Raw genomic sequence first — 13,994 nt, 5'->3', positions numbered from 1 at the left:
AGAAGCGTTTGTCTACTGGAAAAGAGCTCCATCCGCTGAAGAGAAGGACTCCTCCTTTATGTGTCTGAACACAATGGTCAGTGTGCGGACTCTCCTCCTCGCAGTCACCTGCTGCTACGCCTACCTGTACCTCGTTCGCGCAGATGACTCCTCATTGGAGACGCGCTCACTGGATTTCACCCTAAAAACTCAACAAGAGAAAGACTTGGTGAGAGCTTTTGTTGGAGATGTGGGTTAAATCGATTTAATTTGTATAAAGAAGGATGTTGATTTTTTTTCTGTATTTAGTGTATTTAAATTATTTGAACAACAATTTTCTTAAAAACAAAGTCCATAGTAAACGTTTTTTGATAATATGACTCTTTATCCCCCCTGTGCAGATTGACGCATTGCAAGAAGTTCTGGAGAAGCTGAGGAGCAAAGAGATGCCCTTGGAGAAAAAGCATGGATGGTTACCTTCGGTAAGCAGACAAATGAGAAATAAAACAGCACGAAACCTGTTAGATTTCAGGATAACGAATTAATTCGCAAAAGAGAGTATTTCATTTTCTTATTTAAGATTCTCTGAATTTACAACAGTCAGAAAAAAATGAGGATTTTTAGACGTTTGTTTTTATCTAATCGAGATTTTTAAATTTTATAAATCGCAAAAAATGTACAATGTTTTGTCTACAGTGTACTAATTTTATGTTACCCTTTCAGTGTGATGCAGGGGAGCCGTGCGCCGTGCGTAAAGGCGCGCGTATTGGCACGCTGTGTAGCTGTCCACGGGGGACTACTTGTAACTTCTATGTTCTGAAATGTTTGTGATAAGGAAAAAAAAAGATAACAGAAGTGCAAGAAATAACGAAAGAGTTCAGGGCTGATAAAAAAAAAGATGAATGTGAGAAATGACAGGAAGGTCTGCTTCTACTGTTCAATACATTTGTGATAGAAAATAAAATGCTGTAGAATGTGACTTTTTTTTGCCTTTATAAACATTGACTGTTATGAATAAGGGTTTTTGTGAGTCTGTCGTTTTAATTTTTATTTCTCTCGTCCGTGTTAATTGTTGTGTCACATCATTGTGTTAATCATTGCGGCATCTTGTGGAAGACTTTTTTTGGTCATAATATTTTAATATATTTATTTCTTTTCCCCTGATTGTTGGAAATACCGCACAGTTAGTTTATAAATAGATTTGTAAGATGAAAATACCAATAAATGAACTTGAATTCAAGGGTCTGTAGAGTGTTACTGCTGCACCTTTGCGGTAATAATATTGCATGGGATATTATAAAATATACATGGAAGTAATTTACAATGGGATCGGCGATTAATAAAAATATATATCGATCCCTTTGCCACGTGTGATCAATAATTCAGCCTCTTCCTGCCCATTCACTGATGCGCGGCTGAATTCCAGCACAGCAGCTGTCATCCCTATAATAAAAGGCGCTGTCAGGCTTTTTCAATGACATCACATAGAAGCGCAATTTTCCAACATGGCGTCCAGCCGGGTGCTGGAGAGGGAGGTCCAGGAGGAGCCGAAGCGCACTGCTACCGCAAACCTCGACTTTTGCCTCCATAAATACTCCCTGCTCATCATAATCGGACGGACCGCTCGCCTCAGGCAGACGGAACACATCAGCAGGGAGATAGAGCGAGGTAGGTTTATTTCAGCCCGCGTCCCATAGCTGCTGTGTGCCATTTTGCTTTTTCCTATACAATTGTATTACAAAAAAATCAGCTTCCTGCAAGTTCTTCTTGCCTAAATCATCACTGGCGGTGATATACTGAGCACACTGCAGTTTTTTTATGCAATTTTTCCCCCACCGTACTGACCGAGGATGCGTCATCTGGCGACACTCCACCATCAGCATCACCCCCTCATCCCTCCGGACACATTATAATTAAAAGCTGTCTGGAGTGGTTGCTTTGCCTTTCGCCTCAGTTTTAGTTTTTAGTTCTGTAAGGACAAGCTTTGAGGGAAATGTTGCGCCGGGATTTTCAGTCCACACACAGCCACTTGTAAGCGATGTCCCATTAACCTTTGTGCATTTATGCACAGCTGTAATTGTGGATGCTGCAGAACAGACAGTGCGTACTCATAACGATCCATTACAGTCTATGCTTTGTTGCTTTGCTGTTTTGCTGCTGTAGACATTTTATGGAAGCCAGCATGTGTAGCAGACAGTTCATGTAAAACAGGATAGATAGGGAAATTGAAAAGAAACCACGAGGACAGACACAGATAGAAAAACGGACTCATATTCCTGCACTGTAGCTAACTGGGCCAATTAACATTTCATTACACTCTGGTGAAAGTTATGTACTTCAAAAATGTCATCAACTTTTCATGAACTGAACAAACAGCCCAGTTTTTTGAATGTACATCTGTAGCTAAAGATTATTTCTTCATCGGTTAATCATAAAAAATAATAATTTAACAACTGTTTGTCCTACAGATTGGGAAAATCATCTGCTATAGTGTCCTCCAGTTTTTCAGTCTTCATCATGTGTCTTTAGCAGTCTAAAAGCCAACCACATTCAGCTTACTGTCACGTGTTTCAAAGAAAAACCTCAAATTCTCCTCCCTTGTCAGCTAAAAACAGCAAATACATTTAAATGTACAATATAAGACGGCACATTCTGTTTTTAATGTGTATAATTAGCTGAAAGGAAATGCTACAGACTCTTTATCGTGTTTATATGACAGATTGCAAGATACAATGATACTCGTTGTACTATGTTAAAAAGAGAGAGCAGATTTGGTTGAATGCATTAGATATTGAAATAAAATACACTATGGGATAGCTACGATTATAACAGCCAGTTTTAATATTTTGCGAATACTTGGACATGTGTAGGCTTTTATCACATTGCACCATGTGACAGTATAGCCTCTAACTTACTTGCTGTCAGGTATTCGGTCATGGGATGTGGACTTAAAATCCTGTAACCTGAACCTCTACCTCCAAGAATTCCTCTCCCATCACACGGCATCTTTCAAGGGTGCAGGTAAGATTTAAGTCATCTTTCTTGCCAAACTCTTTGGCCCTACTGGGGAAACTCCCATTGCCATGGCAATATTTCAGCTCAGCCAATCTGGGGTCACTAAGGAAGGAAGGAAGGAAAGTGGACAAGCAGTCAGACAGGGCGATTGTTGAGCACGGGCGGGCCCACAACACAGAAAACAATAGAAACCTGCAGCCAAGTTTTGCCACCTCTCGTTCTCTCTGTATGGTTGGCAATTAAGGACAGCTGAGCACAGGAAAAAAGACAGACAAAAAGAATTAAACAGTTGTGTCACAGCTGATCCGTGTAAAGTGAAGTGATGAAAATGGTCAAGAGCAGACATTTGTCTATCCAGAGAGGTTGCCTGCACTGTAGTATAGCTTCCATAATAAGATCTACTACAGAAATGAATAGTGTGAGGCATGCATTTATTTAATTTCTTGTCCAAAAGTTAGACAACAATCAATAGCACTCAATGGCATTCAGTGTTAAAACTATGTATCTTGCTATAATACTAATAATACTAACAATCCTGCCTCCTGAGCCCTCACATTTACCAGAGTGGTGAATCAGCATGTTGAGGTTTTACATTAACCACCAGTGGAGACTCCAGGAAGTCACTGCTCCCAGCCTTCACATGCTATGGCACATATGTGACGCTATTTTCTAATTTTTACACGTGTTACAGAAATATTAGTGATTTTTCCATTTCCAGTCTTTATGCTAAGCTAAGTTAGCCAGATGGTGTTTGTAGTTTCATTTTTTAGTGTATAGAAACAGAGATATATGTCTAATTATTGTCAAGGAAAGGAAAAGACATATTCTCCCAGAATTTTAAATGTTTGGTTGAATTATGCAAAATGTCATGTAGGGAAAATAGCTCTTTCTGTTTCCCTTTGTGTAAAAAGACTGAGAAACATTTGTTCATATTTGGGTCATGAAATTCCAGTCGGCTAAGTACGCCTCTGTATTCTTAGCTGTTCACCCAGTCCAGCCTCTCAGACTGGATGTCCTTCTCAGATTGAGGAAACTTGGCATCTCTTCCTCAGACAATCCTTCTGACTCAGCTGTTCCACTTTTCTTACTTCCTCTTTTTCACCCAGTGAGTCAATCACCCGTCCGATTAGCCCAGTTCACTTTCTCCTCTTTGAGCTCTTCTCCTATTTGCTTTCAGTCTGTCACTCAATGCTCGGACCTGTCGGCTTATCTCCCTCTTGTTTGCATCCCTGTGGCTGTCTGTTTGTCCTTCTCTTTATATCTCTTCTTATTTTTCTCTCTGCCTCTTCAGGGCATAAGTGTCTACGTCACTGTACCAGAGTGTTGGACACTCAGGTGGTGATCAGTCCATCTCAGGAACAGGTTCATTCAGAGGTGAGGGGATAAATCCTTGGGTGGCAGCTGACAAAATGATGCTGTGTTAAAATGGTTCAGTTATTCAGAAATAAGTTGAATATAATAATTTCCCAAATGTATGAATTGTTGTTTTATTGCCATCACTATGTTAAAGCAGGTGCAACAGGAGTTTATACATGTACATTATTTTCATTAGGCTGTAGATGCCTTGAATAACTATGCAAAATTACAACATTATTATCTCAAATACTTCCACACTATAACTGGGCTACTGTATGTAGTATAATATGTATAATATGCAACATCTCAAAGCAAGGTGCAACATACAAAAACACGCACCCTCTTCCCCCAAACTATAAACACTAATCCCCTGTTTTCACGTGGGATCCAGATTTGTTGAGCTTTCTGTGAAAAACTCTAACCTCGTATGTCACCTCGTGTTCATATCAAAAGCATGGCATGCTCTAAAACACAAAAAACTCAAATCATCACTGCCAGAACGCAATTAGCACACAATTTGTAAATTAGCACAATTAGCACAGACAGTCCAACACGTTCGCACACCAGTCAGATAGATAAAAGGGCCATGTGGCAGTTCACTGGTTTTGGAACATTTCCCCGGCTGTCTGGCCGTGGCTGTTATTGGCTATTTCTGGCCTAACACAGACCAGAGAGGGGATGTTGGGGCTCAATCAATTACATTTTCTTCCATGCACAAAAGTTTGCCTCTCCATCATATTGAGAAATACCTAGCTATTATGATAATATACTGCATTTTTGAAAATCTGTTGAATATTTTTTTGCGGCGCATTTACTTTTTTCTCTAAATTTCAAACTGACCGAAGTCATAACTGCACACTGATGAAGACCAGTGTGCAGTTATGCATGTGTCTTCAGAGGAACCTAACCTAACCTAATATAACAGCTCTGTCATATCAGGGCACAGACATGTTACCTTTGTTATGTTTTTGCACAATTGTGACCTAAACGCAAGACTCCAAAAATAAAAATAACCATGTAGTAGATTGTGCATAAAGTTAAAAAAGTACAAAGAATTCACAGTGGCAACAAATTCAAATCCAAGATTTCAATTCACAACATTGCGCTGCAATTAGATGATCAGTGATAAACACTATCAGCGTTTTAAATGTGGTGGCTGATTGGTCTATACTCAACATACACATTTTTTTGCATGGTAAAAATGAGGCCTGTAGCTACTCATTTACTTTGTTATGGAGTAATCCTGAAATGTAATCACAAAACAGCTAAACAAGGGTGTGAAATCTGTGACATTTGTGACATTTGATGTACAGAGCTGTGCAAATGCCTTGAGAGACCCTTCATTTCTTTATAATTTGCTTCCAAGAAACCAAACTGACTTATAGTTTAAAAGAAGTGGTCTTGAGCAATAGTTCTCCAGAATTTCTGAAGCTCTTATACAGTTTGTCTTTTTGACATTGACATTGCCTTTTCACTCATTTTTGGTCCAGTCCTTGTGCTTGTGCAGTCCCTGAGCATTTCAGAAGATCTTTTTAAGCTATTTAATGCTGATTTATGAATCATTCAAGCATAAAACAAAACCTAATTCAAGACATGAACCGGTTTGGTGTAAATACATAACAGACAACATAGAAAAGAACCAATTTTAAATTGTATCTTCAGGCACTAGCAGTCTGTTATAAAACACAACATTTGTTCCAATTTCTTTAGTCAAACCTACAAATAATGCCAAAGTTAAGACAATTTGATATTCATAAAATACTGGGTTTTTTTTTTTTTTGCACTAACCAGGTGATTTGAATTTCTTTCAAGATGCTTGCAGAACATTTCTTAAAGAAATTACAAGAAAGCCTGCCTAAGAGTATTTCATGCATTTTCACAGTACTGTTTACTATTCTTTGATTTTTCTCCATCTATATTTTTACATTTATCTTCACTGCTTTTCTATTGACTTTCGATTAGGCCTGATTTTTTCCATCTCTGTTCCCTGGTCAGGTGTTTGCGTTCCTGTCCAGAGAATCGGCTCATAAGTTGCTGATCTTGGCTGGCCTGAGTGAGGAGGAAAGCGGAGACGTGCTTTTTAACAGAGGACTGTTTTCACCATACCAACTGAAACAAATCTTAACAGAACAGGTATGCACCTAACCACAAAATTGCAATTATAATTCTGAATGCACAAACTTGCCACACCTTGAAGCCCAAATGACCGGAACACTGCATACAGACAATATTAGAATATGTTGAGGGTACACGCTTAAGAACAAGCATCGTGTTTTCAAGCACACTCTTTGAAATTACAACAGAGGTTTTAAAATTATACATGTAACAATAGTACAGTTTTAAAGTAAACCTTTATTACCACCTACAAATCCAGGCTTAATTCAGAGCAGTGACTAATGATTATCTTCTCATATTACTAATCATTCTTTCAGTTTCAGGGTCAGAAAATTGTTAAGAGTTTCTAGACTGTGGTCTTGAAAAATGGTATTTTAATAAATAGTGCAAAACTCTTAAAATTTGCAGTGAAGGGTAAACATCAAGTTCTCACAATAGTGAAGTTTGACCTAATATCCAAATGATGCTTTAAAAACAGGGCTGTAATGTATTATTGAGGATGATCCTGATATTGAGAGTTTATAAAGATCCCAAACAATATTTAGTATCCTCTCATTTTTTTTTTTTATAAAAATCATAATTACATAATATGATCAGCATTTAAAATGAACATCCCATAAATTTGCCTGTTTAATAAATGTGAGGAGCTATCCACTGACATGACTAAGATATAGCTTTGAGTGACTTTACTGTAAATTGTGAAGGATAAAATTAAAAATTGTATATATAATGCTGGGAACTTGTCTCTCTTCAGTTTTTTGACCGGGAGAGCTCTGCCTCCTCACTTCCACCCAGCAGGATCCATCTGACCCTCAGCTGTCCCAACATTGGCCAGTGGAGAAAGACTCTTGTGGAAAACCAGCCCCTGCAAGGTCCTTTCACTCTCTGCATCAATCCCCCAGAGGTGCTGCCTGCAATGGAGGCTCTGGGGAAATTCACGTCACTCATCTCTTGCACCATTTGTCCTTCTTCCCCCTTTGACCTGCTGCCGCCTCCTACCACTGTGGGTTTCCTCAAGCTGTCCCGCCCCTGCTGTTACGTATTCCCTGCTGGCCGTGGTGATTGTGCCTTCTTTGCCGTTAATGGGTTTACGGTGCTGGTGGACGGAGGCTCGGACTCTCAGGCCTGCTTCTGGAAGCTGGTCCGCCACCTCGACAGAGTTGATGCTGTTTTGTTGACGCATGTCGGGACAGAGAACCTCCCTGGTGTCGTCTCCTTCCTGGAGAGGAAGGTGGCTGAGCAGGAGCTGAGAACTGACGTCATAGGTAGCATAACAGGGGATAATGAGAAAATTATGCTCTCTTTATTTGTTTCATTTTCTGAAATAACACATTGTGGCTCTCTTTCTTTCTTTATACTGCTCCACAGAGGACTCATGTAAGAGGCTCATCTCTCCAGAGCTTGGGGTTGTGTTCTTTAATGCCCCCAGCAGGTTGCAGGTGGAACAACAGCCCTGTGAGTGCTGCAACAAAACAACAATAGAGTAAAAAGTGAAAAAATAACCAAACTGTTAATATCAGCTATCAATCATTTTTATGATAAATGCATTTATATTAATATCATTTGTTCATTTATTTACTTTCTGTTTTGTTTTGCACTAAGCAATCAGTGTAATGTTCAAGCACCAACAACATCTACTTGTGCATGTTATCTCATGACAATTTTAACTGCTAAAAACAATGATATGACTGATTTGTTATATAAGTTATCATTATTCTCCTGTCAGGTGTGGACAATGTACTGAAGAGCACCCAGCAGACTGCTCGTACCCTACAGCTGTTAAAGAAGTTAGACATCAGACCGCAACCAATGTTTCGACCGCAAGGAGTCCCCTTTGAGCCCTTAACCCTTTTCCAAAAGATGGGAGTGGGACAGCTGGATTTATACATACTAAACCCAGGCAAAAACAACCAGGAATACCAGACATTCATGCAAAATTGGCCTGATGGAGTATCATCAGCATCTAAATCCCAAACTCTCCCTCTCACCGCCCTCACCTCTGTGTGTGCTCTGCTTGTGTGGTATCCAGCGTGTCCTCAAGAGAAGGTGGTCAGGGTGCTTTTCCCTGGCATTACCCCACAGGCAAAGCTGCTGCAGGGGCTGGAAAAGCTAAAGGGGCTGGCCTTTCTCCAGAAACCCACAGTGACAATGGGAGACTTAGAGAAACTAGGAGAAGAGAAAAAGACCAAGAGGACAGAGAGCCAGGACAGTGTCAAGTCACAAGGAAAGGAGGGAACACACAAACAAAGAAAAGAGCGTGGAGATGGTAAGGATGTGTCTTTAAAGGAAAAAGGAAAAGCATTAAATGGAACTGCCATGATGGATACTGATAAAACCAAAATAAAAGAGACAGGCATAAAGGATAAAGCAGCAGAGAAGAATACTTCCAAAAAAGGAGGAGGAAAGAATGGGAAAAAAGAGGAGAAGGTTGACAACAAAGAAGGGAGCATAGCTAGAAAGAACAGTCAGAGCAAGAAGGATGGTGTTCCCTCCAAATTAAAGAACGAAAATAAAATGAAGCTCAAAAAGGAAGCAAAGAATGACTCTAAAATAGGAGAGAAAAAAGCAAAAAAGCTACCAGGAAAGGAAGCAAATGATAGCAAGAAGCTGCATGTCAACAGTGCACTGCCAAATAATGACTCAGCCAAATCTGACACTGGAGCTGTGCCAGAAATCCTTGATCCAGAGTGCACTGTTACTGAGCAGGAAAATAAAAAAATGGACCCCGAGGAAAATCCCTGTGGCTCCAAAATGTCTACCCCAGAAGATATGACAGCTGATTTTCTTAAGCTGAGGGAGGAAATCGAACGAGAAGAGGCACAGGTGGAAACGGTAGATAAGCAGAAAAGCAGTGATCCAGAAAATGAAAAGAGCCTAGGAGGCCTGAGCCAAGAAGACACTTGTAATGAAACAGCTGACAGATCAGTAGAAGAAGAAGCAGGTAGTGGAGGGAGTGGTGATAATGGAGTGCAACATATGCCTGGAACTGGTGAGAGAGCTGATACAGACTTGCAGAAAAGCCTTGTAGACCAGCCCGGAAATGCTACAAAACCTGCAAAGGTTGTAGGATTTCCATCTCCTTTGAACAAGGCACCAAAGAATGAGCGTACAGTCCAGTTAGACTTAACTCCAACTGAGTACACGCTTCTTGATGGGGCTTTGAAATATAGTCCACCCTCGCGATCCTCTCCAGAGAACCAGGCTCCTGTCAGCCCCGATGAGGAGACCGTAGAACCAGCGTCTCCCGACTCACGGCCCAACAGCGCAGGCCACACTCCTTACTGTTTGTCCCCAGACGATGTTTGGTGCAACAGGTCTGCTCTTAGCCAGCTACAAGCCCAGGGTAGCCTAGATTCTGCTGATGTTAACCAGCCAAATGGGTCATCCAGGCAAAGTGAGGGGCAGCTATGCCATCCTAAAAGCACTCCAGAGAACCCCACACATCCCAGAGAGAAGCATTTAAGTTTTCTTCCTTTGGGGACACTTAAGGAAGTTTCTTCAGACCCGTCTCCCTCTGTTGCCACCACCACTACACACTCCATGCCAGCAGAGGTGAGCTCACCTCAGTCCACAGAGGTAGATGAATCATTGTCCATGTCCTTTGAGCAGGGACCAACCACTGGGAGCCAGAAAGAGGGCGATGACAGCGTTTATCACTCTCACTCCAATGGCAGCCACTATTCAGGAATGTCTTTACAAATGAAGAAGCCTCTCAAATCTTTAGGTCAGAGTTCAGAGGCAGCACGACCTTTGGCTCCCAGCACACTTCATTTCGAGGCTTCAGGTCATGATGTAGACCTGTGTTTGGTTTCTCCCTGTGAGTTTAAACATTTTAAACAGCCCGACTCCGGCTCAGGCACCAGCGAGGCCTCCAGAGGAGCCTTTACTCCGCATCATCACGGCAACAACAATAACAACACCAAGGACACGTCACCCAGTGACTCAAACGCCCCTGTCTGCACTGAGGACTGCCCGTCCACCACTGCTGATGGAGCTCTGGACTCGGATGAGGATGAGTCATGTAGCGAGCCTTCTAATTCTCCACAAAACATCCTAACCCATCAGGCTCTGCCGCCAGACCCTCTTCCAGCACCTCTCAGGGACAGTCCACCTCTGCCTCCACATCCTGACGCCTCCATGCCAGTTCCCCAGTTTGACTCAGACGTTCATGGCAAGAGAGCAAAAGCCACGGGCATGCGAGGAAAAAAAATTGCAGGGGTGAGTTTGTCTCGTGAGCAGAAACACATGCCTGTGTTAAGACCACGTATGAGTTTTATTGTGGCTTCAGGTGGATTGTGGTATTTCTAAGCTGAAGACAGGTCGAACTTTTTTGTTGTGTTGTCACACACTTAATGAAAGAGGTCCGAGTAATTGCTGAATTTGTCTCGTCTGCTAGATTGAAGGCAAAATATGTGATTTAAGAAAATATATGAAAGATTAATGATACTATCAGTGTAACTCATTGGTGTTGGCCATAGGTTAAAGCCTGTGTCTTTATTTTAGAAGAGTAAAAATGATCATTATATGAACGGCTGCTTCAACATATCTGACATTTTGATATGATACAAAATGTTTTCTGTTACTTCATAAAATCCATCAAAATACTCAAAGTGGACCTTTTGACTCATGTTATTTTTATTTGTAAAGTGTAACCTAAAAAACCTAATTATTACTTTAAAATTTTGGGCCACAAAATTGTCTGAATCATAATCTTTTTAAACAATAGATCTACCACTGAACTTTGTATTACATTTGATCTTTTTTGTGATCAGGTCATTGAGGCCTCCCAAAAATCAGGCTCAGGGAAAACCAGGACAGGGAGCCAAAGTGGAGTCACAAAAGGAAGCGTCTCTTTAGCTCGTACACCCTCCACCAGCACTCGATCAGCACCAGCAAAATCCTCGTCCAGTCCAGGTATGAGCTGTGAAGTGGGACTTTTTTCTCTTACCCTGCGTAATTTAAGGGCAACTTCAACATTTAAGTGTTGTGTCTTGGTATGAGTGCTTTTAGGCTGTAATTTCTCCTCTCCTTTCGGCCACAGGCTCTAAGGCTACCTCTGCTGGGGAAGTCAGTGTGTATGTGGACCTGGCTTATACCCCCTCTGGAGCCTCCTCTCCCACAGTGAGTGTGGACTTCTTCAAGTGTGTTCGCTCTTCTTGCTACATCATCAGCGGTGACAGCCCGGAGCGGGAGGAACTAATGAGGCAAACCCTGGATGCTCTGCTGGATGGAAAGATATCATGGCCAGACTCTATGCAGGTAGAAACATTATACAGTAGATTATTATGTAAGTGTTTTTTCCCCCAAAATGGGAAATGTAAAATGCAATCACAGAGATCATTTCCATGAAAATTGGGCTGTTACTGAATCCCAAACCACACTCTGTAGATCCCTCCAAATGCTAAAATCATCAGCTATTACTGAATGGTTAAAGGCGGCCTTTTGTATTTCTCCAGGTAACAGTGATCCCTACCTTCGAATCAGTGTCGATGCAGGAGTGGTACCAGCAGACCTTGGACAAACAGCGTGAACTAGGAATCACCGTCCTGGGATCTAACAGCACCGTTGCCATGCAGGATGAAACTTTCCCCGCCTGCAAAATAGAGTTCTGAGACAAACTAGGATCTGCAGCCTGGAGGATGGAAGGTGGACCTGGGCTAAATTAAACTGTGACATTAAGGTAGAGAGCTTGAGGACTGATGGAGTGACAGAATAGGAAGTTAGAAACAAATATTACGGAAAAAAGTGCGACTCTTTCTGCACGTTCACGACTGAGTAGATAATGACATGAGGCTTTTGCCTCACTCCTCCTGGTATAACACTTCCTTTAGGGTGTTGTTGCACCGAGGGGCCCTTAGATCTCTTCTCTCCGGGGTAATGCATGACTTCACTGACCCATGACCCTATGCAAAACAGGAGAGGAGGTCATACTGGCTGCAAGAGAAGCATGTCAGCCTGCATAAATGTAGATTTACATGAAAGCTGATGCTATAGATTACTGAAAATAATGTACACGGGGTTAATGGCACTTTGTGTAGGCTTGCACTGAAACGTGATCGTAGTTTGTGCTGTGTACCTGGGCCCGTTTTGCTGCTTTTAGCATTAACAGCTTTCTAACAACATTTATCCATATTACATGCAACTGGTGAAAGTGTGCAAACTATTAATTATGAAAGCCGTGCATTTGTTGATTTTTCTTTTAATTAGACTTATTTGATCATTTATTTCTCACTGAGAGTCCAACAACAAATATTCATATTGAGTGGTAAAGCATTTTGTTCTGAGCACTGTAAGTACATGTGATGTTTGCTGCGCTTGTGTTTTAACTGCTTTAAAAAAGTATTACGCCACATTGGTGGCAGTGTCATCTGTGCTGAGCAAACAGACTCTCAGAAATACTGAAAATGACAATTACTGACTCTGAGATTACTGAAAATGAGTGTGCAAATCTGCCAGAAGGGATTAGAGTACCAGATTAAATTTAACAGCATTACAGCAATCGTGATATTAATATTAGTCCTGCAATTGTAATCAGTTAAAAATGCTTATGATCATAAGCGTGTGAGGCTCAGACTTGTTAATATGTATTTGGATTGTGGATATGATCACACGGCTGTTGTAGAGAGGCTTGCCAGAGTGTTAATAAGAATTACTTAACAATCAGATTGTATTTAAACAGTGAAGACATCCCAAAGGTGGAAAGCACCCCCCCCCCCCCCCCCTCTCCACCCTAATACTGAACAGTTTTAATAAAGTAGACTACAGTACACAGGGCACTTTGTTTAATACAGTGACATAATTTTTTTCATTTAAAATTTTTATTTCTTGTTCATTTTGAAAATAGTTTTTAAAAAGCCAAAACAAAACAAAGGGAAAATAAAGAACATATTCAATGCATATCTAGATTATAATTATTATAACTGAGACATTAAATCCAATCTGGCTACACGTAAATGCGCAATTTATCACTTTTGAATGTAAATATTTAAATGCAGCTCTACCCTCAAGGAAATTGTTCTTGAAAAAAAAAAGATTCTAAACTAATTAAATCAATTGCACAGACGTTACAAAAGGCCAAAGAAATTGCAAGGAAATGTGTCCAAAGTACCGTCAATGCAGTCTCTCAATAGTAAGTGTTGATTTTTTTATTGCGTCTGCACATCATAAAAACTGGTGTAGTCACAGTGACAGGTCCTTCTTTTACTTGAGCCCAGACTAGATATCCACGAATCCATGGAGGGATGTGTAAGAAATCATCAGTGCTCTCTGTTCCTGTCACATGAATGTGCATGTGGAATGCAGAGTTTGATTAATACCAAAGCAAATGATCACAAAGACACAACGACCCATTTTGCTTTTTAAATCCAAGTTTTTTTTCAATTGTTTAAAGACGCTATAAAAATTAGTCATAAGTTCTTATTATACTTGAGAAAAAATGATTTATTTCTCATCACTCATCCCAATGATGTTACAATGATGTCCAATGCTAATTTATAACAACTCATGACTGCCTTTTTTCTGCAAAATGG

General features: G+C 40.7%; 2 protein-coding genes across 2 annotated transcripts; both read left to right on the top strand.

The window, feature by feature from the left end:
* On the top strand, positions 1-1,187 carry LOC102794256 (cocaine- and amphetamine-regulated transcript protein-like). The gene is made up of 3 exons (XM_006798356.2): positions 1-208; positions 381-461; positions 703-1,187. Exons 1-3 carry the CDS (start codon positions 59-61, stop codon positions 808-810), a joined length of 339 nt encoding a protein of 112 aa, XP_006798419.2. The 5' UTR covers positions 1-58; the 3' UTR covers positions 811-1,187.
* A 284-nt stretch (positions 1,188-1,471) lies between these two features.
* LOC102793965 (microtubule-associated protein 1S-like) lies at positions 1,472-13,182 on the top strand. Its single transcript, XM_006798355.2, has 10 exons — positions 1,472-1,647; positions 2,905-3,000; positions 4,286-4,368; positions 6,346-6,483; positions 7,220-7,730; positions 7,834-7,920; positions 8,192-10,683; positions 11,238-11,379; positions 11,507-11,724; positions 11,922-13,182. The coding sequence occupies exons 1-10, from the start codon at positions 1,485-1,487 to the stop codon at positions 12,075-12,077; spliced, it is 4,086 nt and encodes a 1,361-aa protein (XP_006798418.2). The 5' UTR covers positions 1,472-1,484; the 3' UTR covers positions 12,078-13,182.
* The last annotated feature ends 812 nt before the right edge of the window (positions 13,183-13,994 follow it).

The sequence above is a fragment of the Neolamprologus brichardi genome, chromosome 19 (genome assembly GCF_056152115.1).
Source record: "Neolamprologus brichardi isolate AB-2024 chromosome 19, ASM5615211v1, whole genome shotgun sequence".
In the NCBI taxonomy this organism is placed as follows: Eukaryota; Metazoa; Chordata; class Actinopteri; order Cichliformes; family Cichlidae; genus Neolamprologus; species Neolamprologus brichardi.
This window is presented reverse-complemented; position numbering and strand designations above follow the sequence as displayed.